This window comes from Gopherus evgoodei, chromosome 6 (assembly GCF_007399415.2).
Source record: "Gopherus evgoodei ecotype Sinaloan lineage chromosome 6, rGopEvg1_v1.p, whole genome shotgun sequence".
Lineage (NCBI taxonomy): Eukaryota > Metazoa > Chordata > Testudines > Testudinidae > Gopherus > Gopherus evgoodei.
This window is the reverse complement of record NC_044327.1, coordinates 14,001,658-14,019,313: the sequence shown is the minus strand read 5'-3', so window position 1 is coordinate 14,019,313 and position 17,656 is coordinate 14,001,658. Positions and strand designations below refer to the sequence as shown.

Genomic DNA, 17,656 nt, shown 5'->3' with positions numbered 1-17,656 from the left:
GTGGGTTCATGGGGTCTTAAATGTTGGTTGATTGAGTCTGAGAACACAATAACTTTTGAGTCTTTCCTTTCCCTTTTCCTTGCTGGTTTGCTCACAGCTTGCCTCATCGGGTATGTCCTTCTCCTATGGGATATGTTCCTCTGCTGCAAATCGAGTTCTGTGCTCTTGATTAATTTAGTTCATTTTGCTGTTGTACTCTGGCATTAAAAATGCATCTATGCAAATTTTCCTGTACAGTAAATTCAGTCAACATCCTACAGAGCTTAGCTGCTTCACGCCTTGAATTGATAGCTGGTGAGGTGTAAACGTCGTGTCAGCATCTCATTGAAAGGGAGGAAGGATGGTTAGGGTGCTACTGCAGAACTCCAGAGACCAACATTCAGTTCCTTACTCCACCACAGACTTCCTGTATGACTTCAGGCAACTCTTTGTGCCTCAGTTCCCCTTCTGTATCATGGGGATAACAGTGCTTCCCCACCTCACAGATGTGTTGTCAGGATACCTATGTTAAAGGATCGCAAGGCTCTTGGATACTGTGGTGATGGAGACTATGTGAGTACCTAACAGAGAGAGCTCTCATAGGCTGCAAGAGTCTTTGTGGTGTAGGTCCTTCCTTTTATCTGGTGAGAACTGGTAAAGGATATTTTTTTAATAAACAGACTTTAAGACAATTCCAAATTAGGGCAAAATTCTAGTACCAGATCTGTCCTCGGTGGATCTCAGTTGGCTTTCTGTCCTCTCTTCATGTGTTTAAATCTTCTTAACATAAGTATAATATTTTGCATCCAGCATCCTTCAGATAAACTGTATGCTCCACACACACACACACACGTTTGCAGAGTTAAATAATAAAATGACTGAAATAAATAATAGCTGAGGGAGAGATGTAAGGAAGGGTGGGGAAGAGGGTATGTTTTCAGCTGAGATTTGAAATGAGATGGAGATTAAGGGAGGTGGATAGAGAGAGGAAGTTTGTTCCAAATGAAGGCCCTTGTATCTCACATGCTGTTTGTGTGTAGAGGACCACAGAGGAGGACAGTGCTAAATGAGCAGAGAGGAGCCTTTTCAGATGGGCTGGAGTGAGCCAGTAGTGGTTATGAAGAGAAAGGAGAGTGATTGTAAATTGGACCCTGAAGTGAAGGGATAGACAGTGGAGTGGGGGGAGAAGCCAGGCAGCAGCATGGTGCCTGCAGGAATCTGGAGAGCTGGGACTTGGCTAAAAGGGAGTTTGCTTAGGGAGGCCAAGATACAAGCAAGGCATAGAAGAAGACTTCAACAAAGGCAGAGTTGAGGCTGATATACAGGCATGGAACCTGGTAGGCTTATTTGGAGTTAAGCATGATGCCAACTTTTATGGACAATAGAGGTAAATAAGAGTAATTTGGCAAGACGACAAGGCCAAGGAAATGCCTACACAGCCATCTAGTAGAACTAGTTGGAAAATGGGAACACTTCCTTCTCCCCTCACCCCCATTGAAAAATTGAAAATTTTGAGCAGCTCCAGAGGCAGTCGAGAAGGATAGCACGAACCATACTGCCAAAAGCTGAGCTGAGATCAAGGGAGATGTGGAGGAGGAGGGAAGTAAAATTTCAATACAAGGAGGGAGGCAATTGGCCACAGGGAGGATTGTGGTTTCCATGCTGTGGCCTGCCAGATGAGAATCTGTCCAGGATATTGTTAAGTGATATGTGCTTTGTTTACTAGAGAAATGAGAGGAAGCCTCTTTATTGCACTCTGCCGAGAAAGGAGAGGTTAGAGGAGGATCAGTCATTGGACAGCATGTCAGGTGCCAGGAGGAGGGAGTAAGGAATTCATTGACAATGGCAGATTTTTGACAATCGGGTAAACTCCTATATTGAAGGAAAGGGTTTTGTTGACACTGGTGAGGATGGACAGAACAAGGGCTGGGCAAACAATAGGAAATTGAGGTTGTTTTCTTCTGGAACTGGCTGGTTGTAAGCAGAGTACAAGAAAGGGGAGCGGCACTCATACAGGACAGGAATTGTCTACGACCTGTGTTTGCACAGTGCTCAGCACAATCCCTGTTGGGGACCTATGGGCATTCCCAGAATATTTAAATATAATAATAATGTATCAAAAGCAGAATATCAGAGCAGAGAACCAGCACACACATTGCAGAAAGTATTCTTCCCTTGTAATTGCAAGCCTTTTCAAACAAGAGGTGTCCTCTGTTACATAATGTAGTGGTCCATGAAATAAACTTCTAACACCTGTTGAGAATAGCTTCTACTGTCTAAACTGTCAGACATGATGCTTTGCTACTGATTGGTCAACGCTGCAAAAGTAATTCTATTTTATGTATGTATGTGCAGTGTTTTTGAATGCTGGCTTAAAAATGGCAGACTGCATTTAAAAAACAGCCAGGGGATGAATTAGTAACGAGATTCCCTGAAAGCAGAAATGTAAGAAAATGTACAAAGCTTACTGCAAGAACCAGATATCACTGGGCATTCTACAGCTCCTAAAACTAGTCTCATAGCAATCTAACTCCACTGAATTTAGTGGTGTTACTCCAGATTTACACCAGTGTAGGTGAGATCAGTATCAGGGCCAACAATTATCTAATACCAGCTTTGTTTCCTTTTGCATACGTCACCATAGACAGCACATCATCAGTTCTTACAGTGCTGAATAAAAGGCCCCACCCTCCAATGTAATTTTCCTGTCAGCTCTACTGTTTAATTAAGTAGGAAGCTCCTGTGAAACGGCAGCTTCTGAGCCTTACTTTTTTTCTCCCCAGTGGAAGTAACAGTAATAGATGCTTTATCTAGAAATATACCATACACCAATCAAATCTGGAATTGAATTCCATTTACAATGGCCTCATTCTTGTCGAACAATGGGTTAATATCCTGATTTAACAGGGTCCTTTTGTGCGTAACTTCAAGCATGGGAGTAGTCCTAGTGAAGTCAGCAGAACTATAGAGATGCTTAAAGCTGTGCCTATGCTCGAGTACTCTGCCAAGTCGCAATCTGCATCAGAAATGTCTACGCCCTTTACACTGCTATAAAACTGGTTGGGGAGAAGAAACTGGTTGGTGTCAAATCATTTGATGCTACCTCACAAACACTATCTAACTGCTTCTTAAGTGTTGTGCTAATTTGATATGCACAGAAATCCACGGGACTGTGGGTATCTAGTTTTTGCTCTTACTCCAGATTTACACCAGTCTGACTAACTCTACTGAAATGAATAGATTGTTTTTAAGGAGACATTTTATTTTGATCAGTATTTTTGTGTTTTATACTTAGATGTCTCCTGACTTAAAACATTTGATTTTTTTAATCCACCTAATTGTACCTCATCTTAAATTAGATTGGAAGCTCTACAGGTGCTGTAAACATGCCTAGCGCAATGGGGCCACAGTAATAACTGGGGCTTCCGGGTACTGCACGAGCGCAAATAATAAAGGAGAACAAATCATGTGTCACTTTTAAACTGTATTGGTGCTCAGGGTCTTTTATTTTCTTCCACTCTAGCTACTGAATTGAGCTCTCTTGAACTATGTGCTAGCTCTGAGAGCAGATAGAATAAACTGGATAAAGACAATATTTCAGTGCAGCCTCACGCTTTGGCTCTTCCCTCTCAAATTCCATTTTTAATGTGCATTTTATAACGCTGGCATCTCTAACCATCAGCGGTTAGAATTACAATGGGGCTGGACATACCTGGCTTGAATCAGTAAGGATGCTCATCCAGGTTAATAAGAATAAATTGTTTGTTGCACTTGAAACAATGTGCTGTTGCAAGAAGTAAAGCGGTCTAAGAATAGGTATTTGATATTTATAGGTGAGCTCAGCTCACGTGTTTTATTATCTACTACTTGGGCCCTCACCTAACGATGTGGTTTCTTTTCCCACATCCTTAGTAGCTCAGTTACGTAGCATTGCTGTGAGTACACCCTTTGTATAAAGTTCATTTATGCTACTTCAGTCTGGCTTCTTTTTTCTCCTGAAGTCCATTATAAATATATAAGGGTCAAACTCCACTGATTTCAATGGCAGCAGAGTTAGGTCAGTAGCAAGAGCTTTTGAAAACCCAACTCAAGATAATCAAGTTCTAGTGTCCCTGTCTCAAATAAGTTTAGTGATCTCAGACTAATTCCCATTGAAATGATGTTCATATTAATTCCAGTTTAAAAAAAAAAAAGAGGCCCACAGAATCCACAGTTGCACCAGATCTCTGTTTATTTTTGCTTGTCCTCCAATCCCCAGCATAATTTAGAGTAGTCCCAAGGCTGTTCTAAGTTATGCGTAGTTGCAGTGGCTCCCAGGAGGCCTTTACATAGCCACATTGTGCATTCCAGCCACCCTATGCTAAAGCCAAGAGGGGAGGGCATAGGACCCTCTTTGTGCCAACTGAGGGTTCCTCCATGCCAAGGGAATCCTCAACTGCCTACCTAAGGAGGCTTTACGGTCCTGTTACGTCTCCAGAGCATGGGCCAGGATTTGGCCCAGAAAATGAAGCTGCATTTTCCAGTGTGGACACATCACTTGAGTGTCGGCTAGTTAACGGATAAACACGGTGCCATTGAAGTTCATGGGAGCAGGATCATGCTTGGGGGCCTTTTCTTCACTTGGAAAAACGTGTGTTCTTACGCTGACGTAGCAAACTCAAGGTAAAATCCTAAGGAAGACAAGACTGCGTGTAGTGTTCACATGTGCTAGCAGGTTGAGGTAAAGATTATGGGGAAGCTTAACCTGCCAGTGCGTATGAAAACTACAAACTGCCTTGTCTTCATTAGGATTTGACCTCCAATTAAGTGTCTTGAGTTAGCTAACTTAAGAACACACCGTTTATTTCCTGATGACAGTACAGCCTAGGTCTTGTTGCCAGCTTTGCCTGTTACTTTGGGGTATGCTCATTTATTAGGGTTACTCTTCTGGGGTTGAGGGGAGGTCCTGTACTTCTATCAATGTAAAGCTTGTGTCACTTGTGTTCTCATACAGAGCTCTATTTCTCCCTGCTGCAAGTCCCCTCCCAGTGGAGCTCTCCTGCAGGACGTAGGTTCCCCAGGGCAGGGTTCTTCCAGTCCCAGAATCAGACGAACACACACACATTAACAGAGTGTGTCTGAGAGGAACAGGATAATCCGCACTCCCAAACTGACCCCTAATATGTCCCTGGACTAAGTAGGCTGGATCGAACAGCACCTCCAAGCTGTTACCCTCATATGCCATGGGCACTGCACCGGAATAGAGCCCACCTGAGCAGGCTGGGTTGAGCAGCACTTCCAAGCTGCCACCTTCATATGTCCCTGGTTAGCATGTCCCTATCCCCACTTTCACATTACAATTGTTCTGGTAGTAACCCACTTGATGAGCAAACTCCACAGAATTTTTGGCCCTGCAGGGATCTTTAGCTTAGGTACAAGAAGCGTTGCTACAGAGTGAATGAGGAAACCAAAAAACTCCCATGAGGGGGACAGAGAGAGAGAGAAGCAACCAGCTTAATCATGACAATTATTTATTGCCAGGTAATAACCATAGGGGAGCCAAACAAAACAGTGATAATATTAAATCTAACTTAAATTTGATTATAAAAGTCAGGTTTAGAAAACTGTAACTGATCACACAAGTCAGAGTCAGAAGCAGGGCTGGCTCCAGGCCCCAGCGCGCCAAGCGCATGCTTGGGGTGGCATGCTGCGGGGGGCACTCTGCTGGTTGCCGGGAGGGCGGCAGGCAGCTCCGGTGGACCTGCCGCAGGCATGCCTGCGGCAGGTCCACCGGAGCCACGAGACCAGCTGACCGTCTGCAGAAACGCCTGCGGGAGGTCCACCGGAGCTGCCTGCCGCCCTCCCGGCAACCGGCAGAGCACCCCCCGCGGCATGCCGCTGTGCTTGGGGCGGCGAAATGGCTAGAGCGGGCCCTGGTCAGAATGCTACACCTAGAGAGAGAGAGCTGGGTTCTCACCACTTTGTGAAGTTTGAATCGGTCAGGGGTCCTCAGTGGTGGTGGTAGCTGAGGGTCTGGAGTGCTGGAGACAGGCAGAGCCCCCAGCACGATCAGTCAGGAGAAGATGAAGTCCCAATGGAACTGATGCAGATTTTGGATCCAGGCATCAGAGCACTTACTCGAGCATAGGCAGGGGTTTTTGTAGGGAAAGAACAATGGTTCAAAGGAGAACACTCTGATGGCTCAAGGGAGTACACCAAAGTTGTTTTGTTCAGCCTAGACATGGGAGCTGATCATTCCTGGCTATGGGCCATGTTCCTTGGAGGGAGCTCCCAGTGCAATTAGGCAGCTTCAGTATTTTGGATACCAATAAAGGATTTATTACTAGAATTGGTCTGATAACTACTGAGCTGAGTGTGTGCAGGTGTGTGTTTATTAACATCTGGAGCAGAGATCCCCCATGATGCAGTGCTTCCCTGCTTTTCTGGTCCCAGAGTTCTGTGCGGTTCTTGCCTTGGAATCTCTGTTCTCCATTCTGTGTGCTAAGGGAGATGCCTCCTTCTCCCACCTTTGATGCAAATGAGGCTAGAGGAGTCCTGTCACCCTTATCCCAGGGGTTTAGGTATGTCTCCCTCTGCCTTTTCATTGCTTTTGTAAGTCTTTCTTCTGATTGGCTTTGGTTCAAGCAGAGGCTGGGGGTGGGGCTGGGGGAAGTCCTTCATGAGTCAGACAGGCTGGGTACTGTGCCCTGGTTCCCCAAGAACACAGAGCTGACAGGTAACTGTGTAAGTGCAATGTTCTGTAGGCACACTAGTGCAGAGGTATTGTCTATGGCCTTGATTCAGGCATCCACCTTTGAACATGTGTCCTTATGATTCTTAAACGTCCCTTTCTTTTTTTTCCCGTTGCTGCAGATTTTTATCGGCGAGATCTCCATGTATTTCATAAAGTCAACCCGAGAAACCCTGATTGTCCAGGAGAAAACTATCTTGACCGGAGAGTGCTGTTACCTGAACCCATTACTTCGAAGAATTATACGGTTTATAGGTAAGTGTCCGTAAACATAGAGAGTTTTGCCCCTGCTTGCGAAAACAAAAGAAACAAAAGAACACCAACTTCTTAAGATCTACAGCACAAAATTGAGATGTGAAATCTTTGCAGGCTTCTTCCACCTTAGAGGGATACTCCCCCTCAGGACTTGCAAGGTAATGTTTAAAATGCACCAAATCACGCCATACAGAGCTGATTTATGTGCAATTTTGCTAAGTGTAATGCTTCTCCTGGACCCTGAAAGCAAGATTATGCCCACTAAATCCTTATCTGAACACTTCTATCATTGATATGACAAATTACAATTATTTACGATTTTTTACTCAGCAGCCCATCTCTTCACCCTTTTTTCTCTCCAAATATAAATTAACCTGAGAAGCACCAGTATGTAATATTCAGCTGAGGTGAACCAACAAACAAACAAAACACAGTATCAGAGGGGTAGCCGTGTTAGTCTGGATCTGTAAAAGCAGCAAAGAATCCTGTGGCACCTTATAGACTAACAGACATTTTGGAGCGTGAGCTTTCGTGGGTGAATACCCACTTCCTCAGATGCATGTAGTGGAAATTTCCAGGGGCAGGTATATATATGCTAGCAAGCAAGCTAGAGATAACGAGGTCAGTTCAATCAGGGAGGATGAGGCCCTATTCTAGCAGTTGAAGTGTGAAAACCAAGAGAGGAGAAACTGGTTCTGTAGTACTGTGGGGCCATGCGGGTGCCCATAACAGTGCCAGCATATCTCCAGATCAGTGGCACTGCTATGGGCACCGCACGGCCCAACAATATGCCAATATTTTTATGGCCGACCTGGAACAACGCTTCCTCAGCTCTCGTCCACTCACGCCCCTCCTCTACCTACGCTACATTGATGACATCTTCATCATCTGGACCCATGGGAAGGAGACGCTGGAAAAATTCCACCACGATTTCAACAGCTTCCACCCCACCATCAACCTCAGCCTGGACCAATCTACACGGGAGGTCCACTTTCTTGACACCATGGTGCAAATAAGTGATGGTCACATTAACACCACCCTATATCGAAAACCTACCGACCACTATGCCTACCTTCATGCCTCCAGCTTCCATCCTGGACACATCACACGATCCATTGTCTACAGCCAAGCACTGAGGTACAACCGCATCTGCTCTAACCCCTCAGACAGAGACCAACACCTACAAAATCTCCACCAAGCATTCTCAAAACTACAATACCCGCACAAGGAAATAAGGAAACAGATCAACAGAGCCAGACGTGTACCCAGAAGCCTCCTACTGCAAGACAAACCCAAGAAAGAAACCAACAGGACTCCACTGGCCATCACATACAGCCCCCAGCTAAAACCCCTCCAACGCATCATCAAGGATCTACAACCCATCCTGGACAATGATCCCACACTTTCACAGGCCTTGGGTGGCAGGCCAGTCCTTGCTCACAGACAACCTGCCAACCTGAAACATATTCTCACCAGTAACTGCACACCGCACCATAATAACTCTAGCTCAGGAACCAATCCATGCAACAAACCTCGATGCCAACTCTGCCCACATATCTACACCAGCGACACCATCACAGGACCTAACCAGATCAGCCACACCATCACTGGTTCATTCACCTGCACATCCACCAATGTAATATACGCCATCATATGCCAGCAATGCCCCTCTGCTATGTACATCGGCCAAACTGGACAGTCTCTAAGGAAAAGGATAAATGGACACAAATCAGACATTAGGAATGGCAATATACAAAAACCTGTAGGAGAGCACTTCAACCTCCCTGGCCACACTATAGCAGACCTTAAGGTGGCCATCTTGCAGCAAAAAAACTTCAGGACCAGACTTCAAAGAGAAACTGCTGAGCTTCAGTTTATCTGCAAATTTGACACCATCAGCTCAGGATTGAACAAAGACTGTAAATGGCTTGCCAACTACAGAACCAGTTTCTCCTCTCTTGGTTTTCACACTTCAACTGCTAGAATAGGGCCTCATCCTCCCTGATTGAACTGACCTCGTTATCTCTAGCTTGCTTGCTAGCATATATATACCTGCCCCTGGAAATTTCCACTACATGCATCTGAGGAAGTGGGTATTCACCCACGAAAGCTCACGCTCCAAAACATCTGTTAGTCTATAAGGTGCCACAGGATTCTTTGCTGCTTAAACAAAACACAGAAAGCCCAGACATAATATTCCTCTCATTTTTCATTTGAGACTTTATTGAGTTAATTGCTAAGGAACTGGTGGAAAAAATGCAACTTTCAAACACTTTGGAGGCTTCCTCTGGTGGCATTTATCAGCAGCTATGTTTATTTCATGAATTTCGCTTAATGGAGAAGTTAACTTAGCAGCTGTCACTGGGAATCATCCTATAGTTATTTCAGAGTGGGAAGAATAGCACAGTAGCTTGCACTGTAAAGCAAACTGGCTGAGGGCTAGATTGTTCCACCTGAGGGAGTGAGAACCTTTCTCCCCCCCCGGCCCCCGCTACTCGCACTCCTTGCATGGCCTACCACGATTTTGGGACTGGGCGTGTACAAGTTGCACACTTACTTCCCCCCGATCCAAGTCTGTTGGAAGTGGACAGCTAGAGACAGGGAACGGGCACAGCCTACTCGCTGGTCAGAGTAGCTGAACTAGCACACAGGTGGGAGAATTTTAGTTTATTGCTGGTATAAGCCAGCCATAAATCCTATGCCCCACAGAACAAGAGCAGGAACTGAGACTCAGAGGAGATGCACCACTCCCTGCTCAGGGCTGTGCCTAAAGTCACAATCTAATCCAAAGGAACTGAGGCATGAAACGTTAGCGGGGGTTTTCCCCTCACCCCTCGCAATGCTTTACAGTTTCGCATGGAAACGAAAGGGTGATGTGCTGGTGGTGAAGGACTGCGTTGCTCCAGTCAGACACCATCCCGTTGGGAGGATTGCACTTCATAGACCCCTTATTCCTCCTTGAGCTCTCCTTGTGACGCTGCTCCTCTGGCTGAGTTTGGTCTTCTCCACTCACTGATGCAGATGGGGCATGGTCCTACCTCCTCTTCTGCAGCCTATGGGGCACTTTTCACCACCAGGGGCAAACTGAGAGAGCAATCCTTACACAGTGAGACTCCTTGCCCCTTCTCCCACTCGACACTCCCCCTAAAAACAAGGGGCAGGCACAGTCTGACCCTCAGCATGGCACTCCTCTGATCAGTTATTCAGCTGTGCCTTGTGGAAAAATAAAAGATCAGGGAGCTTTCATTAAAAACCAAATACCCTTGAAGTTCAGCTAGCCTCTAGCGCACGTTAATGGGTAGTAAACTGCTGTTAACAGGGAGCAGAATGCTGTCCCAGCATTCTCAGCGTGTGACAATAGACTGATCAAATATTCTCGCCTGTGGGGCCAGCGCTAAAAGAGCTCAAACCAACGAGGCAAAACATTTGCGGTACGTGTTTTCTTATAGGTCACTCTCCCTGTGCGTAGCCTTCACTTGAATTAGCTTTATTCCTGAGCATTCGCTCTAGCCACTTCTCGTCTGGGAAAAAAAACTACTGCTGTGTACAGAGAGCAGCAAAATATTAAGTTCTCCCCACAAATCAATCTCAGCTCCTCAGGTTGGTTGTTTTCCGGAGGGAGGGGAAGTGAACAGGGTTATAAATTGCTTTAAACATGGGTCTTGTTATAAACAGGGGAGGCAAATGCTGTAGGCTGGGGGTGACCTTGGTTTGTCCTCCCCATCTTTTGGGCAGCTGCCAAGGGGGGTAGATTTCTGGACAGGTGCATAGGGTGGCAAATTTGCCTGGCCGCCCTGCCATCGTGGCAGAGGGATGATTGCACCAGATTTGAGTGCATTGCAACCCTTCCCTCTAGGTCGCAATGCCACTCACTCAGATTGGGCTTAGCTATCCCTCCCTCATAGCAGGAGGACAGCCAGGCCAAATCTGCCACCCAAGCCCTATGAGGAGAGGGAAGCTGGCTGTCTTGAGTGGCTTCTGCTGTCTCACTGGCCGAACAAGAAACAGCACTGCTGTCCAGGGCTGGAGCTGGGCGTGGCGCAAACCAGGCCCCAATCGCTGACCCATGCTAGACATCAGTAAGAGACACGTGCACATGACCTGCTGCCCCCTCCTCACTCTAACCTCAGGATGGAATCGGTCCACTAACACCCATGAGCAGCCATTGGCTCAGGGTGGAGTCAGAAGTAGGGATGCTGACACAATTTCACCCCCTGCCTCTGAATGTTTCTGAACTGCCCCCCTGGTTTTAAAGTAAGATTTCTTTTCCCCTTATGGTGGAAGAAGACCTTTTTAAGGAGCATCCTGTTTCCCCTTCAGAATGTAAGAACTGGAGCTATTTGAAAAATGGGGCCCCTCCCCCTCAAAAGATCATGCAATATTTTTACCAAATTTTCACTTTTTTGATCAAAATTCCAAATGTTAATGTAAAATTGCATCTAGCTCTACTAAGAACTAGATATTGAGTGGTGATAGCCGCTGGTAACTAAATAATAGTTGTTTGTTCCAGAAAGATGGGTAGCTGGTGGAATGTATAAATGGGGACAAACGATCAGATTGTTTGCACGTGGCTTCTGTTTAGGCTGTTTTGCCCACCAAATATAAAAAAAAAAAATTCCAATTGATTTTGGCCTCCAAAACGCTCATCTTCCAAAGCCCATTGATGTCAAAGGAGAGAGTCCCACTGCTTTAGCCAGCCATTAGTTCAGGTCCCGAGTTCTCTCCGAACCTGCCCCTGAGCCTGTGGTGATCTCCTGGGAGGACAGAGGCCCCTCTGCTCCCACTGGCTTCAGACTCTGAGGAGCCAGAAGTAAATTATTTTTCCTAATGTACTGAAACCAGCTGGTGTAAAAAGATCCAGCTCTGTCGACTTCAAGGGAGCGCCGGAGAGTTGCACCAGCTGAGGATCTAGCCAAATTCCTAGTAATGGAATCTGAGGCCCCTTCATATATTATCCTTGTTGCTTCAATTTCCAGTGTTGCTCCATTGCAGTGAACTTTAAATTAAACTGAACTAAAATAAAAAGCGAGCTTCCAAGTGTTGTGCTGTTCCCCTTAGTATGACAAGAATGTGGAGACTGACTGGGGCCTGTGCTGGATGTCTCAGTTTCCAGTGACTCCAGTTCTGAATCGTATTATTCACTAGGCATGAAATTCACCCCACCGGCATAGAGCCTGGGTGTTCAGGCTCTATGCAGAGATACAGGGGACATGATAATTTCCCCTCCACCAACCCAAGGACGGGATGTAGGCTTGCTGCACAGACATGCTCCTATTCCAGCACACAGAGTAATAGCGGAAGTCCTTATGCATCGGGTTCAAAGGATATGAGGGCCAGGCAATCTGCATAAACTCAGATCTGCAAACACTACTTGGTCACCACCATTGGTGATCTTCTGTGCTGGAGTCTGTGGGCCCAGCACAGAGATGTGGCATGCGAGCACTGTGCTGAAGTGGTGCGTGCAGAATGTTCGACACCAGGAATGAACTTCTTCCAGGGAACTTTGTTTTCAGAAAAGGCTGAAATTAAATTCTTCCCACTACATCTGCTTTCACTAGTAAAATGTTGTTGTGGCCGGAACAAGGTTCAACGTTAGTTCCTTTGGGAGCTGTAGCTCACAGTGGCTGTATAGGGTGACCAGATGTCTGAATTTTATAGGGACAGTCCCAATTTTGGGGTCTTTTTCTTATATAGGCTCCTATTACCCCACAGCCCCTGCCCCGATTTTTCATATTTGCTGTTTGGTCACCCTAGGCTGTAGTTGGGTTCAAAAGATTAACTCTTAAGTTACTTCAGGCCCAAACTGACCTTCTGAATCATGCTTGCAAACAGGATATGTGCAGATATTGCATCTCCCATCCCCAGCCCACATTTGCACGTGCAAACTGGGATTGTCGACCCAAATCCAGTATTTGTGGGTGGAGTGGGCATATATGGAAACTTTTTTTATGTGCATTTTAGCAAGGTGGTTGGGAAGACATGGCCATTGCTGAGCAAGGGTCCTGTTCTATAAGTTGCACTTCAACTCCCTTTAAATTCAGCGGGGTCTCATAGGATATCACATAGTTATATTCTCTGGATTTGTGCCACTATCATATTTTGTTTATTCTTTGGCTGTATGAAGGGTCTAAAGATTAAAGAGAAATGGTAGAAAACATTACAGAAGTTAGTACAAAAAGTAAAAACAAAAAACAAAAAAAACCTTCAGGATAATTTTCAAAAGTTTTGCTATTTAGTGCCTTTGACATAATTCTTAATACTATGCTCTCGGTAGCAGGAGAGAGGAATTTCAGTCATCAGCACAGATGACTGCAAGTGGCAGCACATAAGTAAACAAGTGTGTTTAAAAGACAGAATTAAAATTAAGTTCTAACATCTGTTGAGTGTGACTGGGCAAAGCACAGAGTAAAGCCAACCATGAATCTACCAAGATCAATTGGATACTCTGAGTGACAGATGCAGTGTAGGCACAAATGATGGTATGTGGAGTTAATAAGTTAAAAGACAAGCTAGGTACAGTAATACATTGTAAGTCCTGGAGAACATTTAAGATCCTGGAACTGAGTCCTGCATGTAAACGGGGAGCCAGTGAGGACAGTGCATCACGAGGTTAATGCTCTGTCACTTTGCAGAGCACAAATTCCACCCAGTGAATTCATTTAAGCACATACAAATACTGTGGCTCAGCATTTGGCTGAGAGTGTTGTAATTATCACAGCCATTTGTACAACCTGTTGAGTCAGTGTAAGATGTGCTACGTGTAAGGGGACTGTTGCCCCCTTACTAACATTCAGTGGGGGTTAGGGTGACCAGATGTCCCAATTTTATAGTGACAGTCCCTATGTTTGGTGCTTTGTCTTATATAGGCGCCTATTACCCCTCTCCCCCGTCCTGGTTTTCACACTTGCTGTCTGGTCACCCTAGTGGGAGTGTTTTGATTGGCTAGCTCCCAGTACTAAAAGGGGAAGAGTCAGTGGGAAATCAGGACCCTGAGACTGACAGTTCCCAGGAAAAGTGAGGAGAGGCCAATGCTCCAGGTCTCCCTGATTGACAAGCGGGCAGGTTAATCAGGGAGTCAGGAGGCCAGACAGGAGAATGGAAGAGGAGTCCTCAAGGGCAGGGAAGCCTCTGGGTAAAGGAAATGGGAGTGAGGACTCGGATCCTTTCGCTAGCCCACTTCACCAGGGTAATGCAGAAGCCAGGAAAGTTCCCCACAATAGCGTGACCATTCCCCCGCTTACATATACAATATTTAAGCAGGATGCTATCAGGAAGTGGTTTGTAGAATTAGAACACAAGGGGACAGATCCTCAGCTACTATAAATTGGCAGAGCTCTACTGAAGCCAGATACATCATATTGGATGTGTCGATGTCACCTCCAAGACTAGGGAGACAAAGACTGAAATCCCAGTTATCCACCTAGCCTAACCTATGAGTGAAGCATTTGTTAATCTAGAGATGGATAGCATTTCAACCACAAACAATTTTTGACTGCAATCCTTTATTATGTTTATCAAGGCTTGCATTTATGGAGGTACATAGCATCCGCTCTAGGGTGATAGTCTGTCTACTGTACAGTAGCTTTATCCCATTACAGGTTGCTAATTCCTCACAAGGCCTGTCTTACGTGGATTCCCTGAGCGATCTGTTCTGTCACCCTTGCTATCAAAGGCACTGTGGCAAGGATCACAGTGCCATCAAAGTGCAGGTCATGCCAGTCTCTATACTATGTCTGTTTAGGGAGGTCTTCACTTCCTCGGTGCTTAGCTAAAACGGACTAGGGTGAGAATGAGCTAGTAGGTTGAGGGCAGCATCTAGGGAGTATGGCAGGAATGGTGCCTGTCTGTAATATTGAGGGGATTTGTCAATTCTTTGTCCAAAAGGTTCTGCTTGGTGGTGCTTTAGGATTCTGGATTCCCAGGATTGGTAGTGGCCAAAAGAACCTTCCTGTTTAGCTGTGAAGGGATTTCAGTCTTTTCTCTCACTCGGTCACAGTTCTCTCTCATGTTTGGTTCGTTTTGTTTAACTATAGCCTTAACTCGGAATTTCCACTGTCCAACCCTGGTGTCTTATGCGAAAGCTGCACTGTTACCTGAATGTCTTTTCTCCTGTCAGTGATTGATAGATATTTGCAACCTTTATTCCAGGTAACAAAGATTATTGCTGGGGAATATATTTTGCACCAGTATGATGATTAGTTTGGGCCCTTTGGATAATCGATTTCATTAAATTTTGTTAAGGCACCCAGGAGCCTTGAGTAGTCCATAACAATATTATTATTATTATTATGAAATAAAACATCCAACCCTATTCATCCTACTGAATGGCATGAATGAGGCACTGCTTCAGATCTGTCCAATGCACTTGCTCACATTAGACAATGATTGATTTAAATTGACTAGAGTAATACACTATGGGTGGGATTTTCCAAAGTGCTCGGCATTGGCCTAACTCTGCTCCCATTGAAGCCCGTGGCAAAACTCCTTCCATTGACCTGAATGGTGGCAGAGTTGGGTCGAAGCCGAGCACTTTGGAAAATCCTGCCCTGTGTCCTTTCTGGTGTTTAAGCTAGAAATGTTTAAAGTAGCTGGCCAAGGTATGGGTTGGGGTAGTCAGATGCTCATTGGGCTGAGAGGAATAATGACCTCATAAATCAGGAGCCTGCAGTCAGATCTTTCTAGGCTCCCTAACTGTAGCTAGCAAATTAAGGTGCTATCCTAAGAACATAAGAACGGCTGTACCGGGTCAGACCAAAGGTCCATCTAGCCCAGTATCTGGCTACCGACAGTGGCCAATGCCAGGTGCCTCACAGAGAGTGAAGCTAACAGACAATGATCAAGTGATCTCTCTCCTGCCATCCATCTCCATCCTCTGATGAACAGAGGGTAGGGACACCATTCTTTACCCCTCCTGGCTAATAGCCATTTACGGACTAAGCCACCATGAATTTATCCAGTTCCCTTTTAAACATTGTTATAGTCCCAGCCTTCGCAACCTCCTCAGGTAAGGTGTTCCACAAGTTGACTATGTGCTGTGTGAAGAAGAACTTGTTTTATTTGTTTTAAACCTGCTACCTATTAATTTCATTTGGTGACCCCTAGTTCTTGTATTATGGGAATAAGTAAATAATTTTTCCTTATCCACTTTCTCCACATCACTCATGATTTTATATACCTCTATCATATCCCCCCTTAGTCTCCTCATTTCCAAGCTGAAGAGTCCTAGCCTCTTTAATCTTTCCTCATATGGGACCTGTTCCAAACCCCTAATCATTTTAGTTGCCCTTTTCTGAACCTTTTCTAGTGCTAGAATATCTTTTTTGAGGTGAGGAGACCACATCTGTACACAGTATTCGAGATGTGGGCATACCATGGATTTATATAAGGGAAATAATATATTCTCAGTCTTATTCTCTATCCCCTTTTTAATGATTCCTAACATCCTGTTTGCTTTTTTCACCGCCTCTGCACACTGCATTGACATCTTCAGAGAACTATCCACGATGAGGCCAAGATCTTTTTCCTGACTCGTTGTAGCTAAATTAGCCCCCATCATATTGTATGTATAGTTAGGGTTATTTTTTTCCAATGTGCATTACTTTACATTTTTCTACATTAAATTTCATTTGCCGTTTTGTTGCCCAATCACTTAGTTTTGTGAGATCTTTTTGAAGTTCTTCACAATCTGCTTTGGTCTTAACTATCTTGAGTAGTTTAGTATCATCTGCAAACTTGGTCACCTCACTGTTTACCCCTTTCTCCAGATCATTTATGAATAAATTGAATAGGATTGGTCCTCGGACCGACACTTGGGGAACACCACTAGTTACCCCTCTCCATTCGGAGAATTTACCATTAATTCCTACCCTTTGTTCCCTGTCTTTTAACCAGTTCTCAATCCATGAAAGGACCTTCCCTTTTATCCCATGACAGCTTAATTTACATAAGAGGCTTTGGTGAGGGACCTCGTCAAAGGCTTTCTGGAAATCGAAGTACACTATGTCCGGATCCCCCTTGTCCACGTTTGTTGACCCCTTCAAAGAACTCTAATAGATTAGTAAGACACGATTTCACTTTACAGAAACCATGTTGACTATAGCTCAACAGTTTGTTTTTCTATGTATCTGACAATTTTATTCTTAACTATTGTTTTGACTAATTTGCTTGGTACCGACGTTAGACTTACCGGTCTGTAATTGCTGGGATCACCTTGTCATAAACAGATAGCTAAGGGTTAATGTCTCTTTCACCTGAAGCACCTGACCAGAGGACCAATCAGGAAACCAGATTTTTTTCAACTCTGGGTGGAGGGAAGTTTGTGTCTGAGTCTTTGTTTTCTGTCTGCCTGCTTTCTCTGAGCTTTGGAGAAGTATTTCTGCTCTCTAATCTTCTGTTTCCAAGTTGTGAGTACAGAGATCATGTATTTACATGTCTATAGTTGCTGGAGTGCTTTGATTTGTATTCTTTTTGAATAAGGCTGTTTATTCAATATTCTTTTAAGCAATTGACCCTGTATGTGTCACCTTAATACAGAGAGAACATTTGTATGTATTTTTTCTTTCTTTTTTATATAAAGCTTTCTTTTTGAGACCTGTTGGAGTTTTCTTTTCTGGGAAATTTCAGGGAAATTGAGTCTGTACTCACCAGGGAATTGGTGGGAGGAAGAAATCAGGGGGAGATCTGTGTGTGTTG

The 17,656-nt window shown here is 44.8% G+C and overlaps 1 protein-coding gene across 3 annotated transcripts in view; it reads left to right on the top strand.

Annotated features, from left to right (window-relative positions):
- PLPPR1 (phospholipid phosphatase related 1) overlaps nucleotides 1-17,656 on the top strand; it is a 199,892-nt gene that overhangs the window by 147,915 nt on the left and 34,321 nt on the right. For all 3 annotated transcript variants that reach the window (XM_030567865.1, XM_030567864.1, XM_030567866.1), the window contains exon 4: nucleotides 6,832-6,964. In XM_030567865.1, coding sequence (XP_030423725.1) covers nucleotides 6,832-6,964 — 133 coding nt within the window. The remainder of the gene's footprint in view (nucleotides 1-6,831; nucleotides 6,965-17,656) is intronic.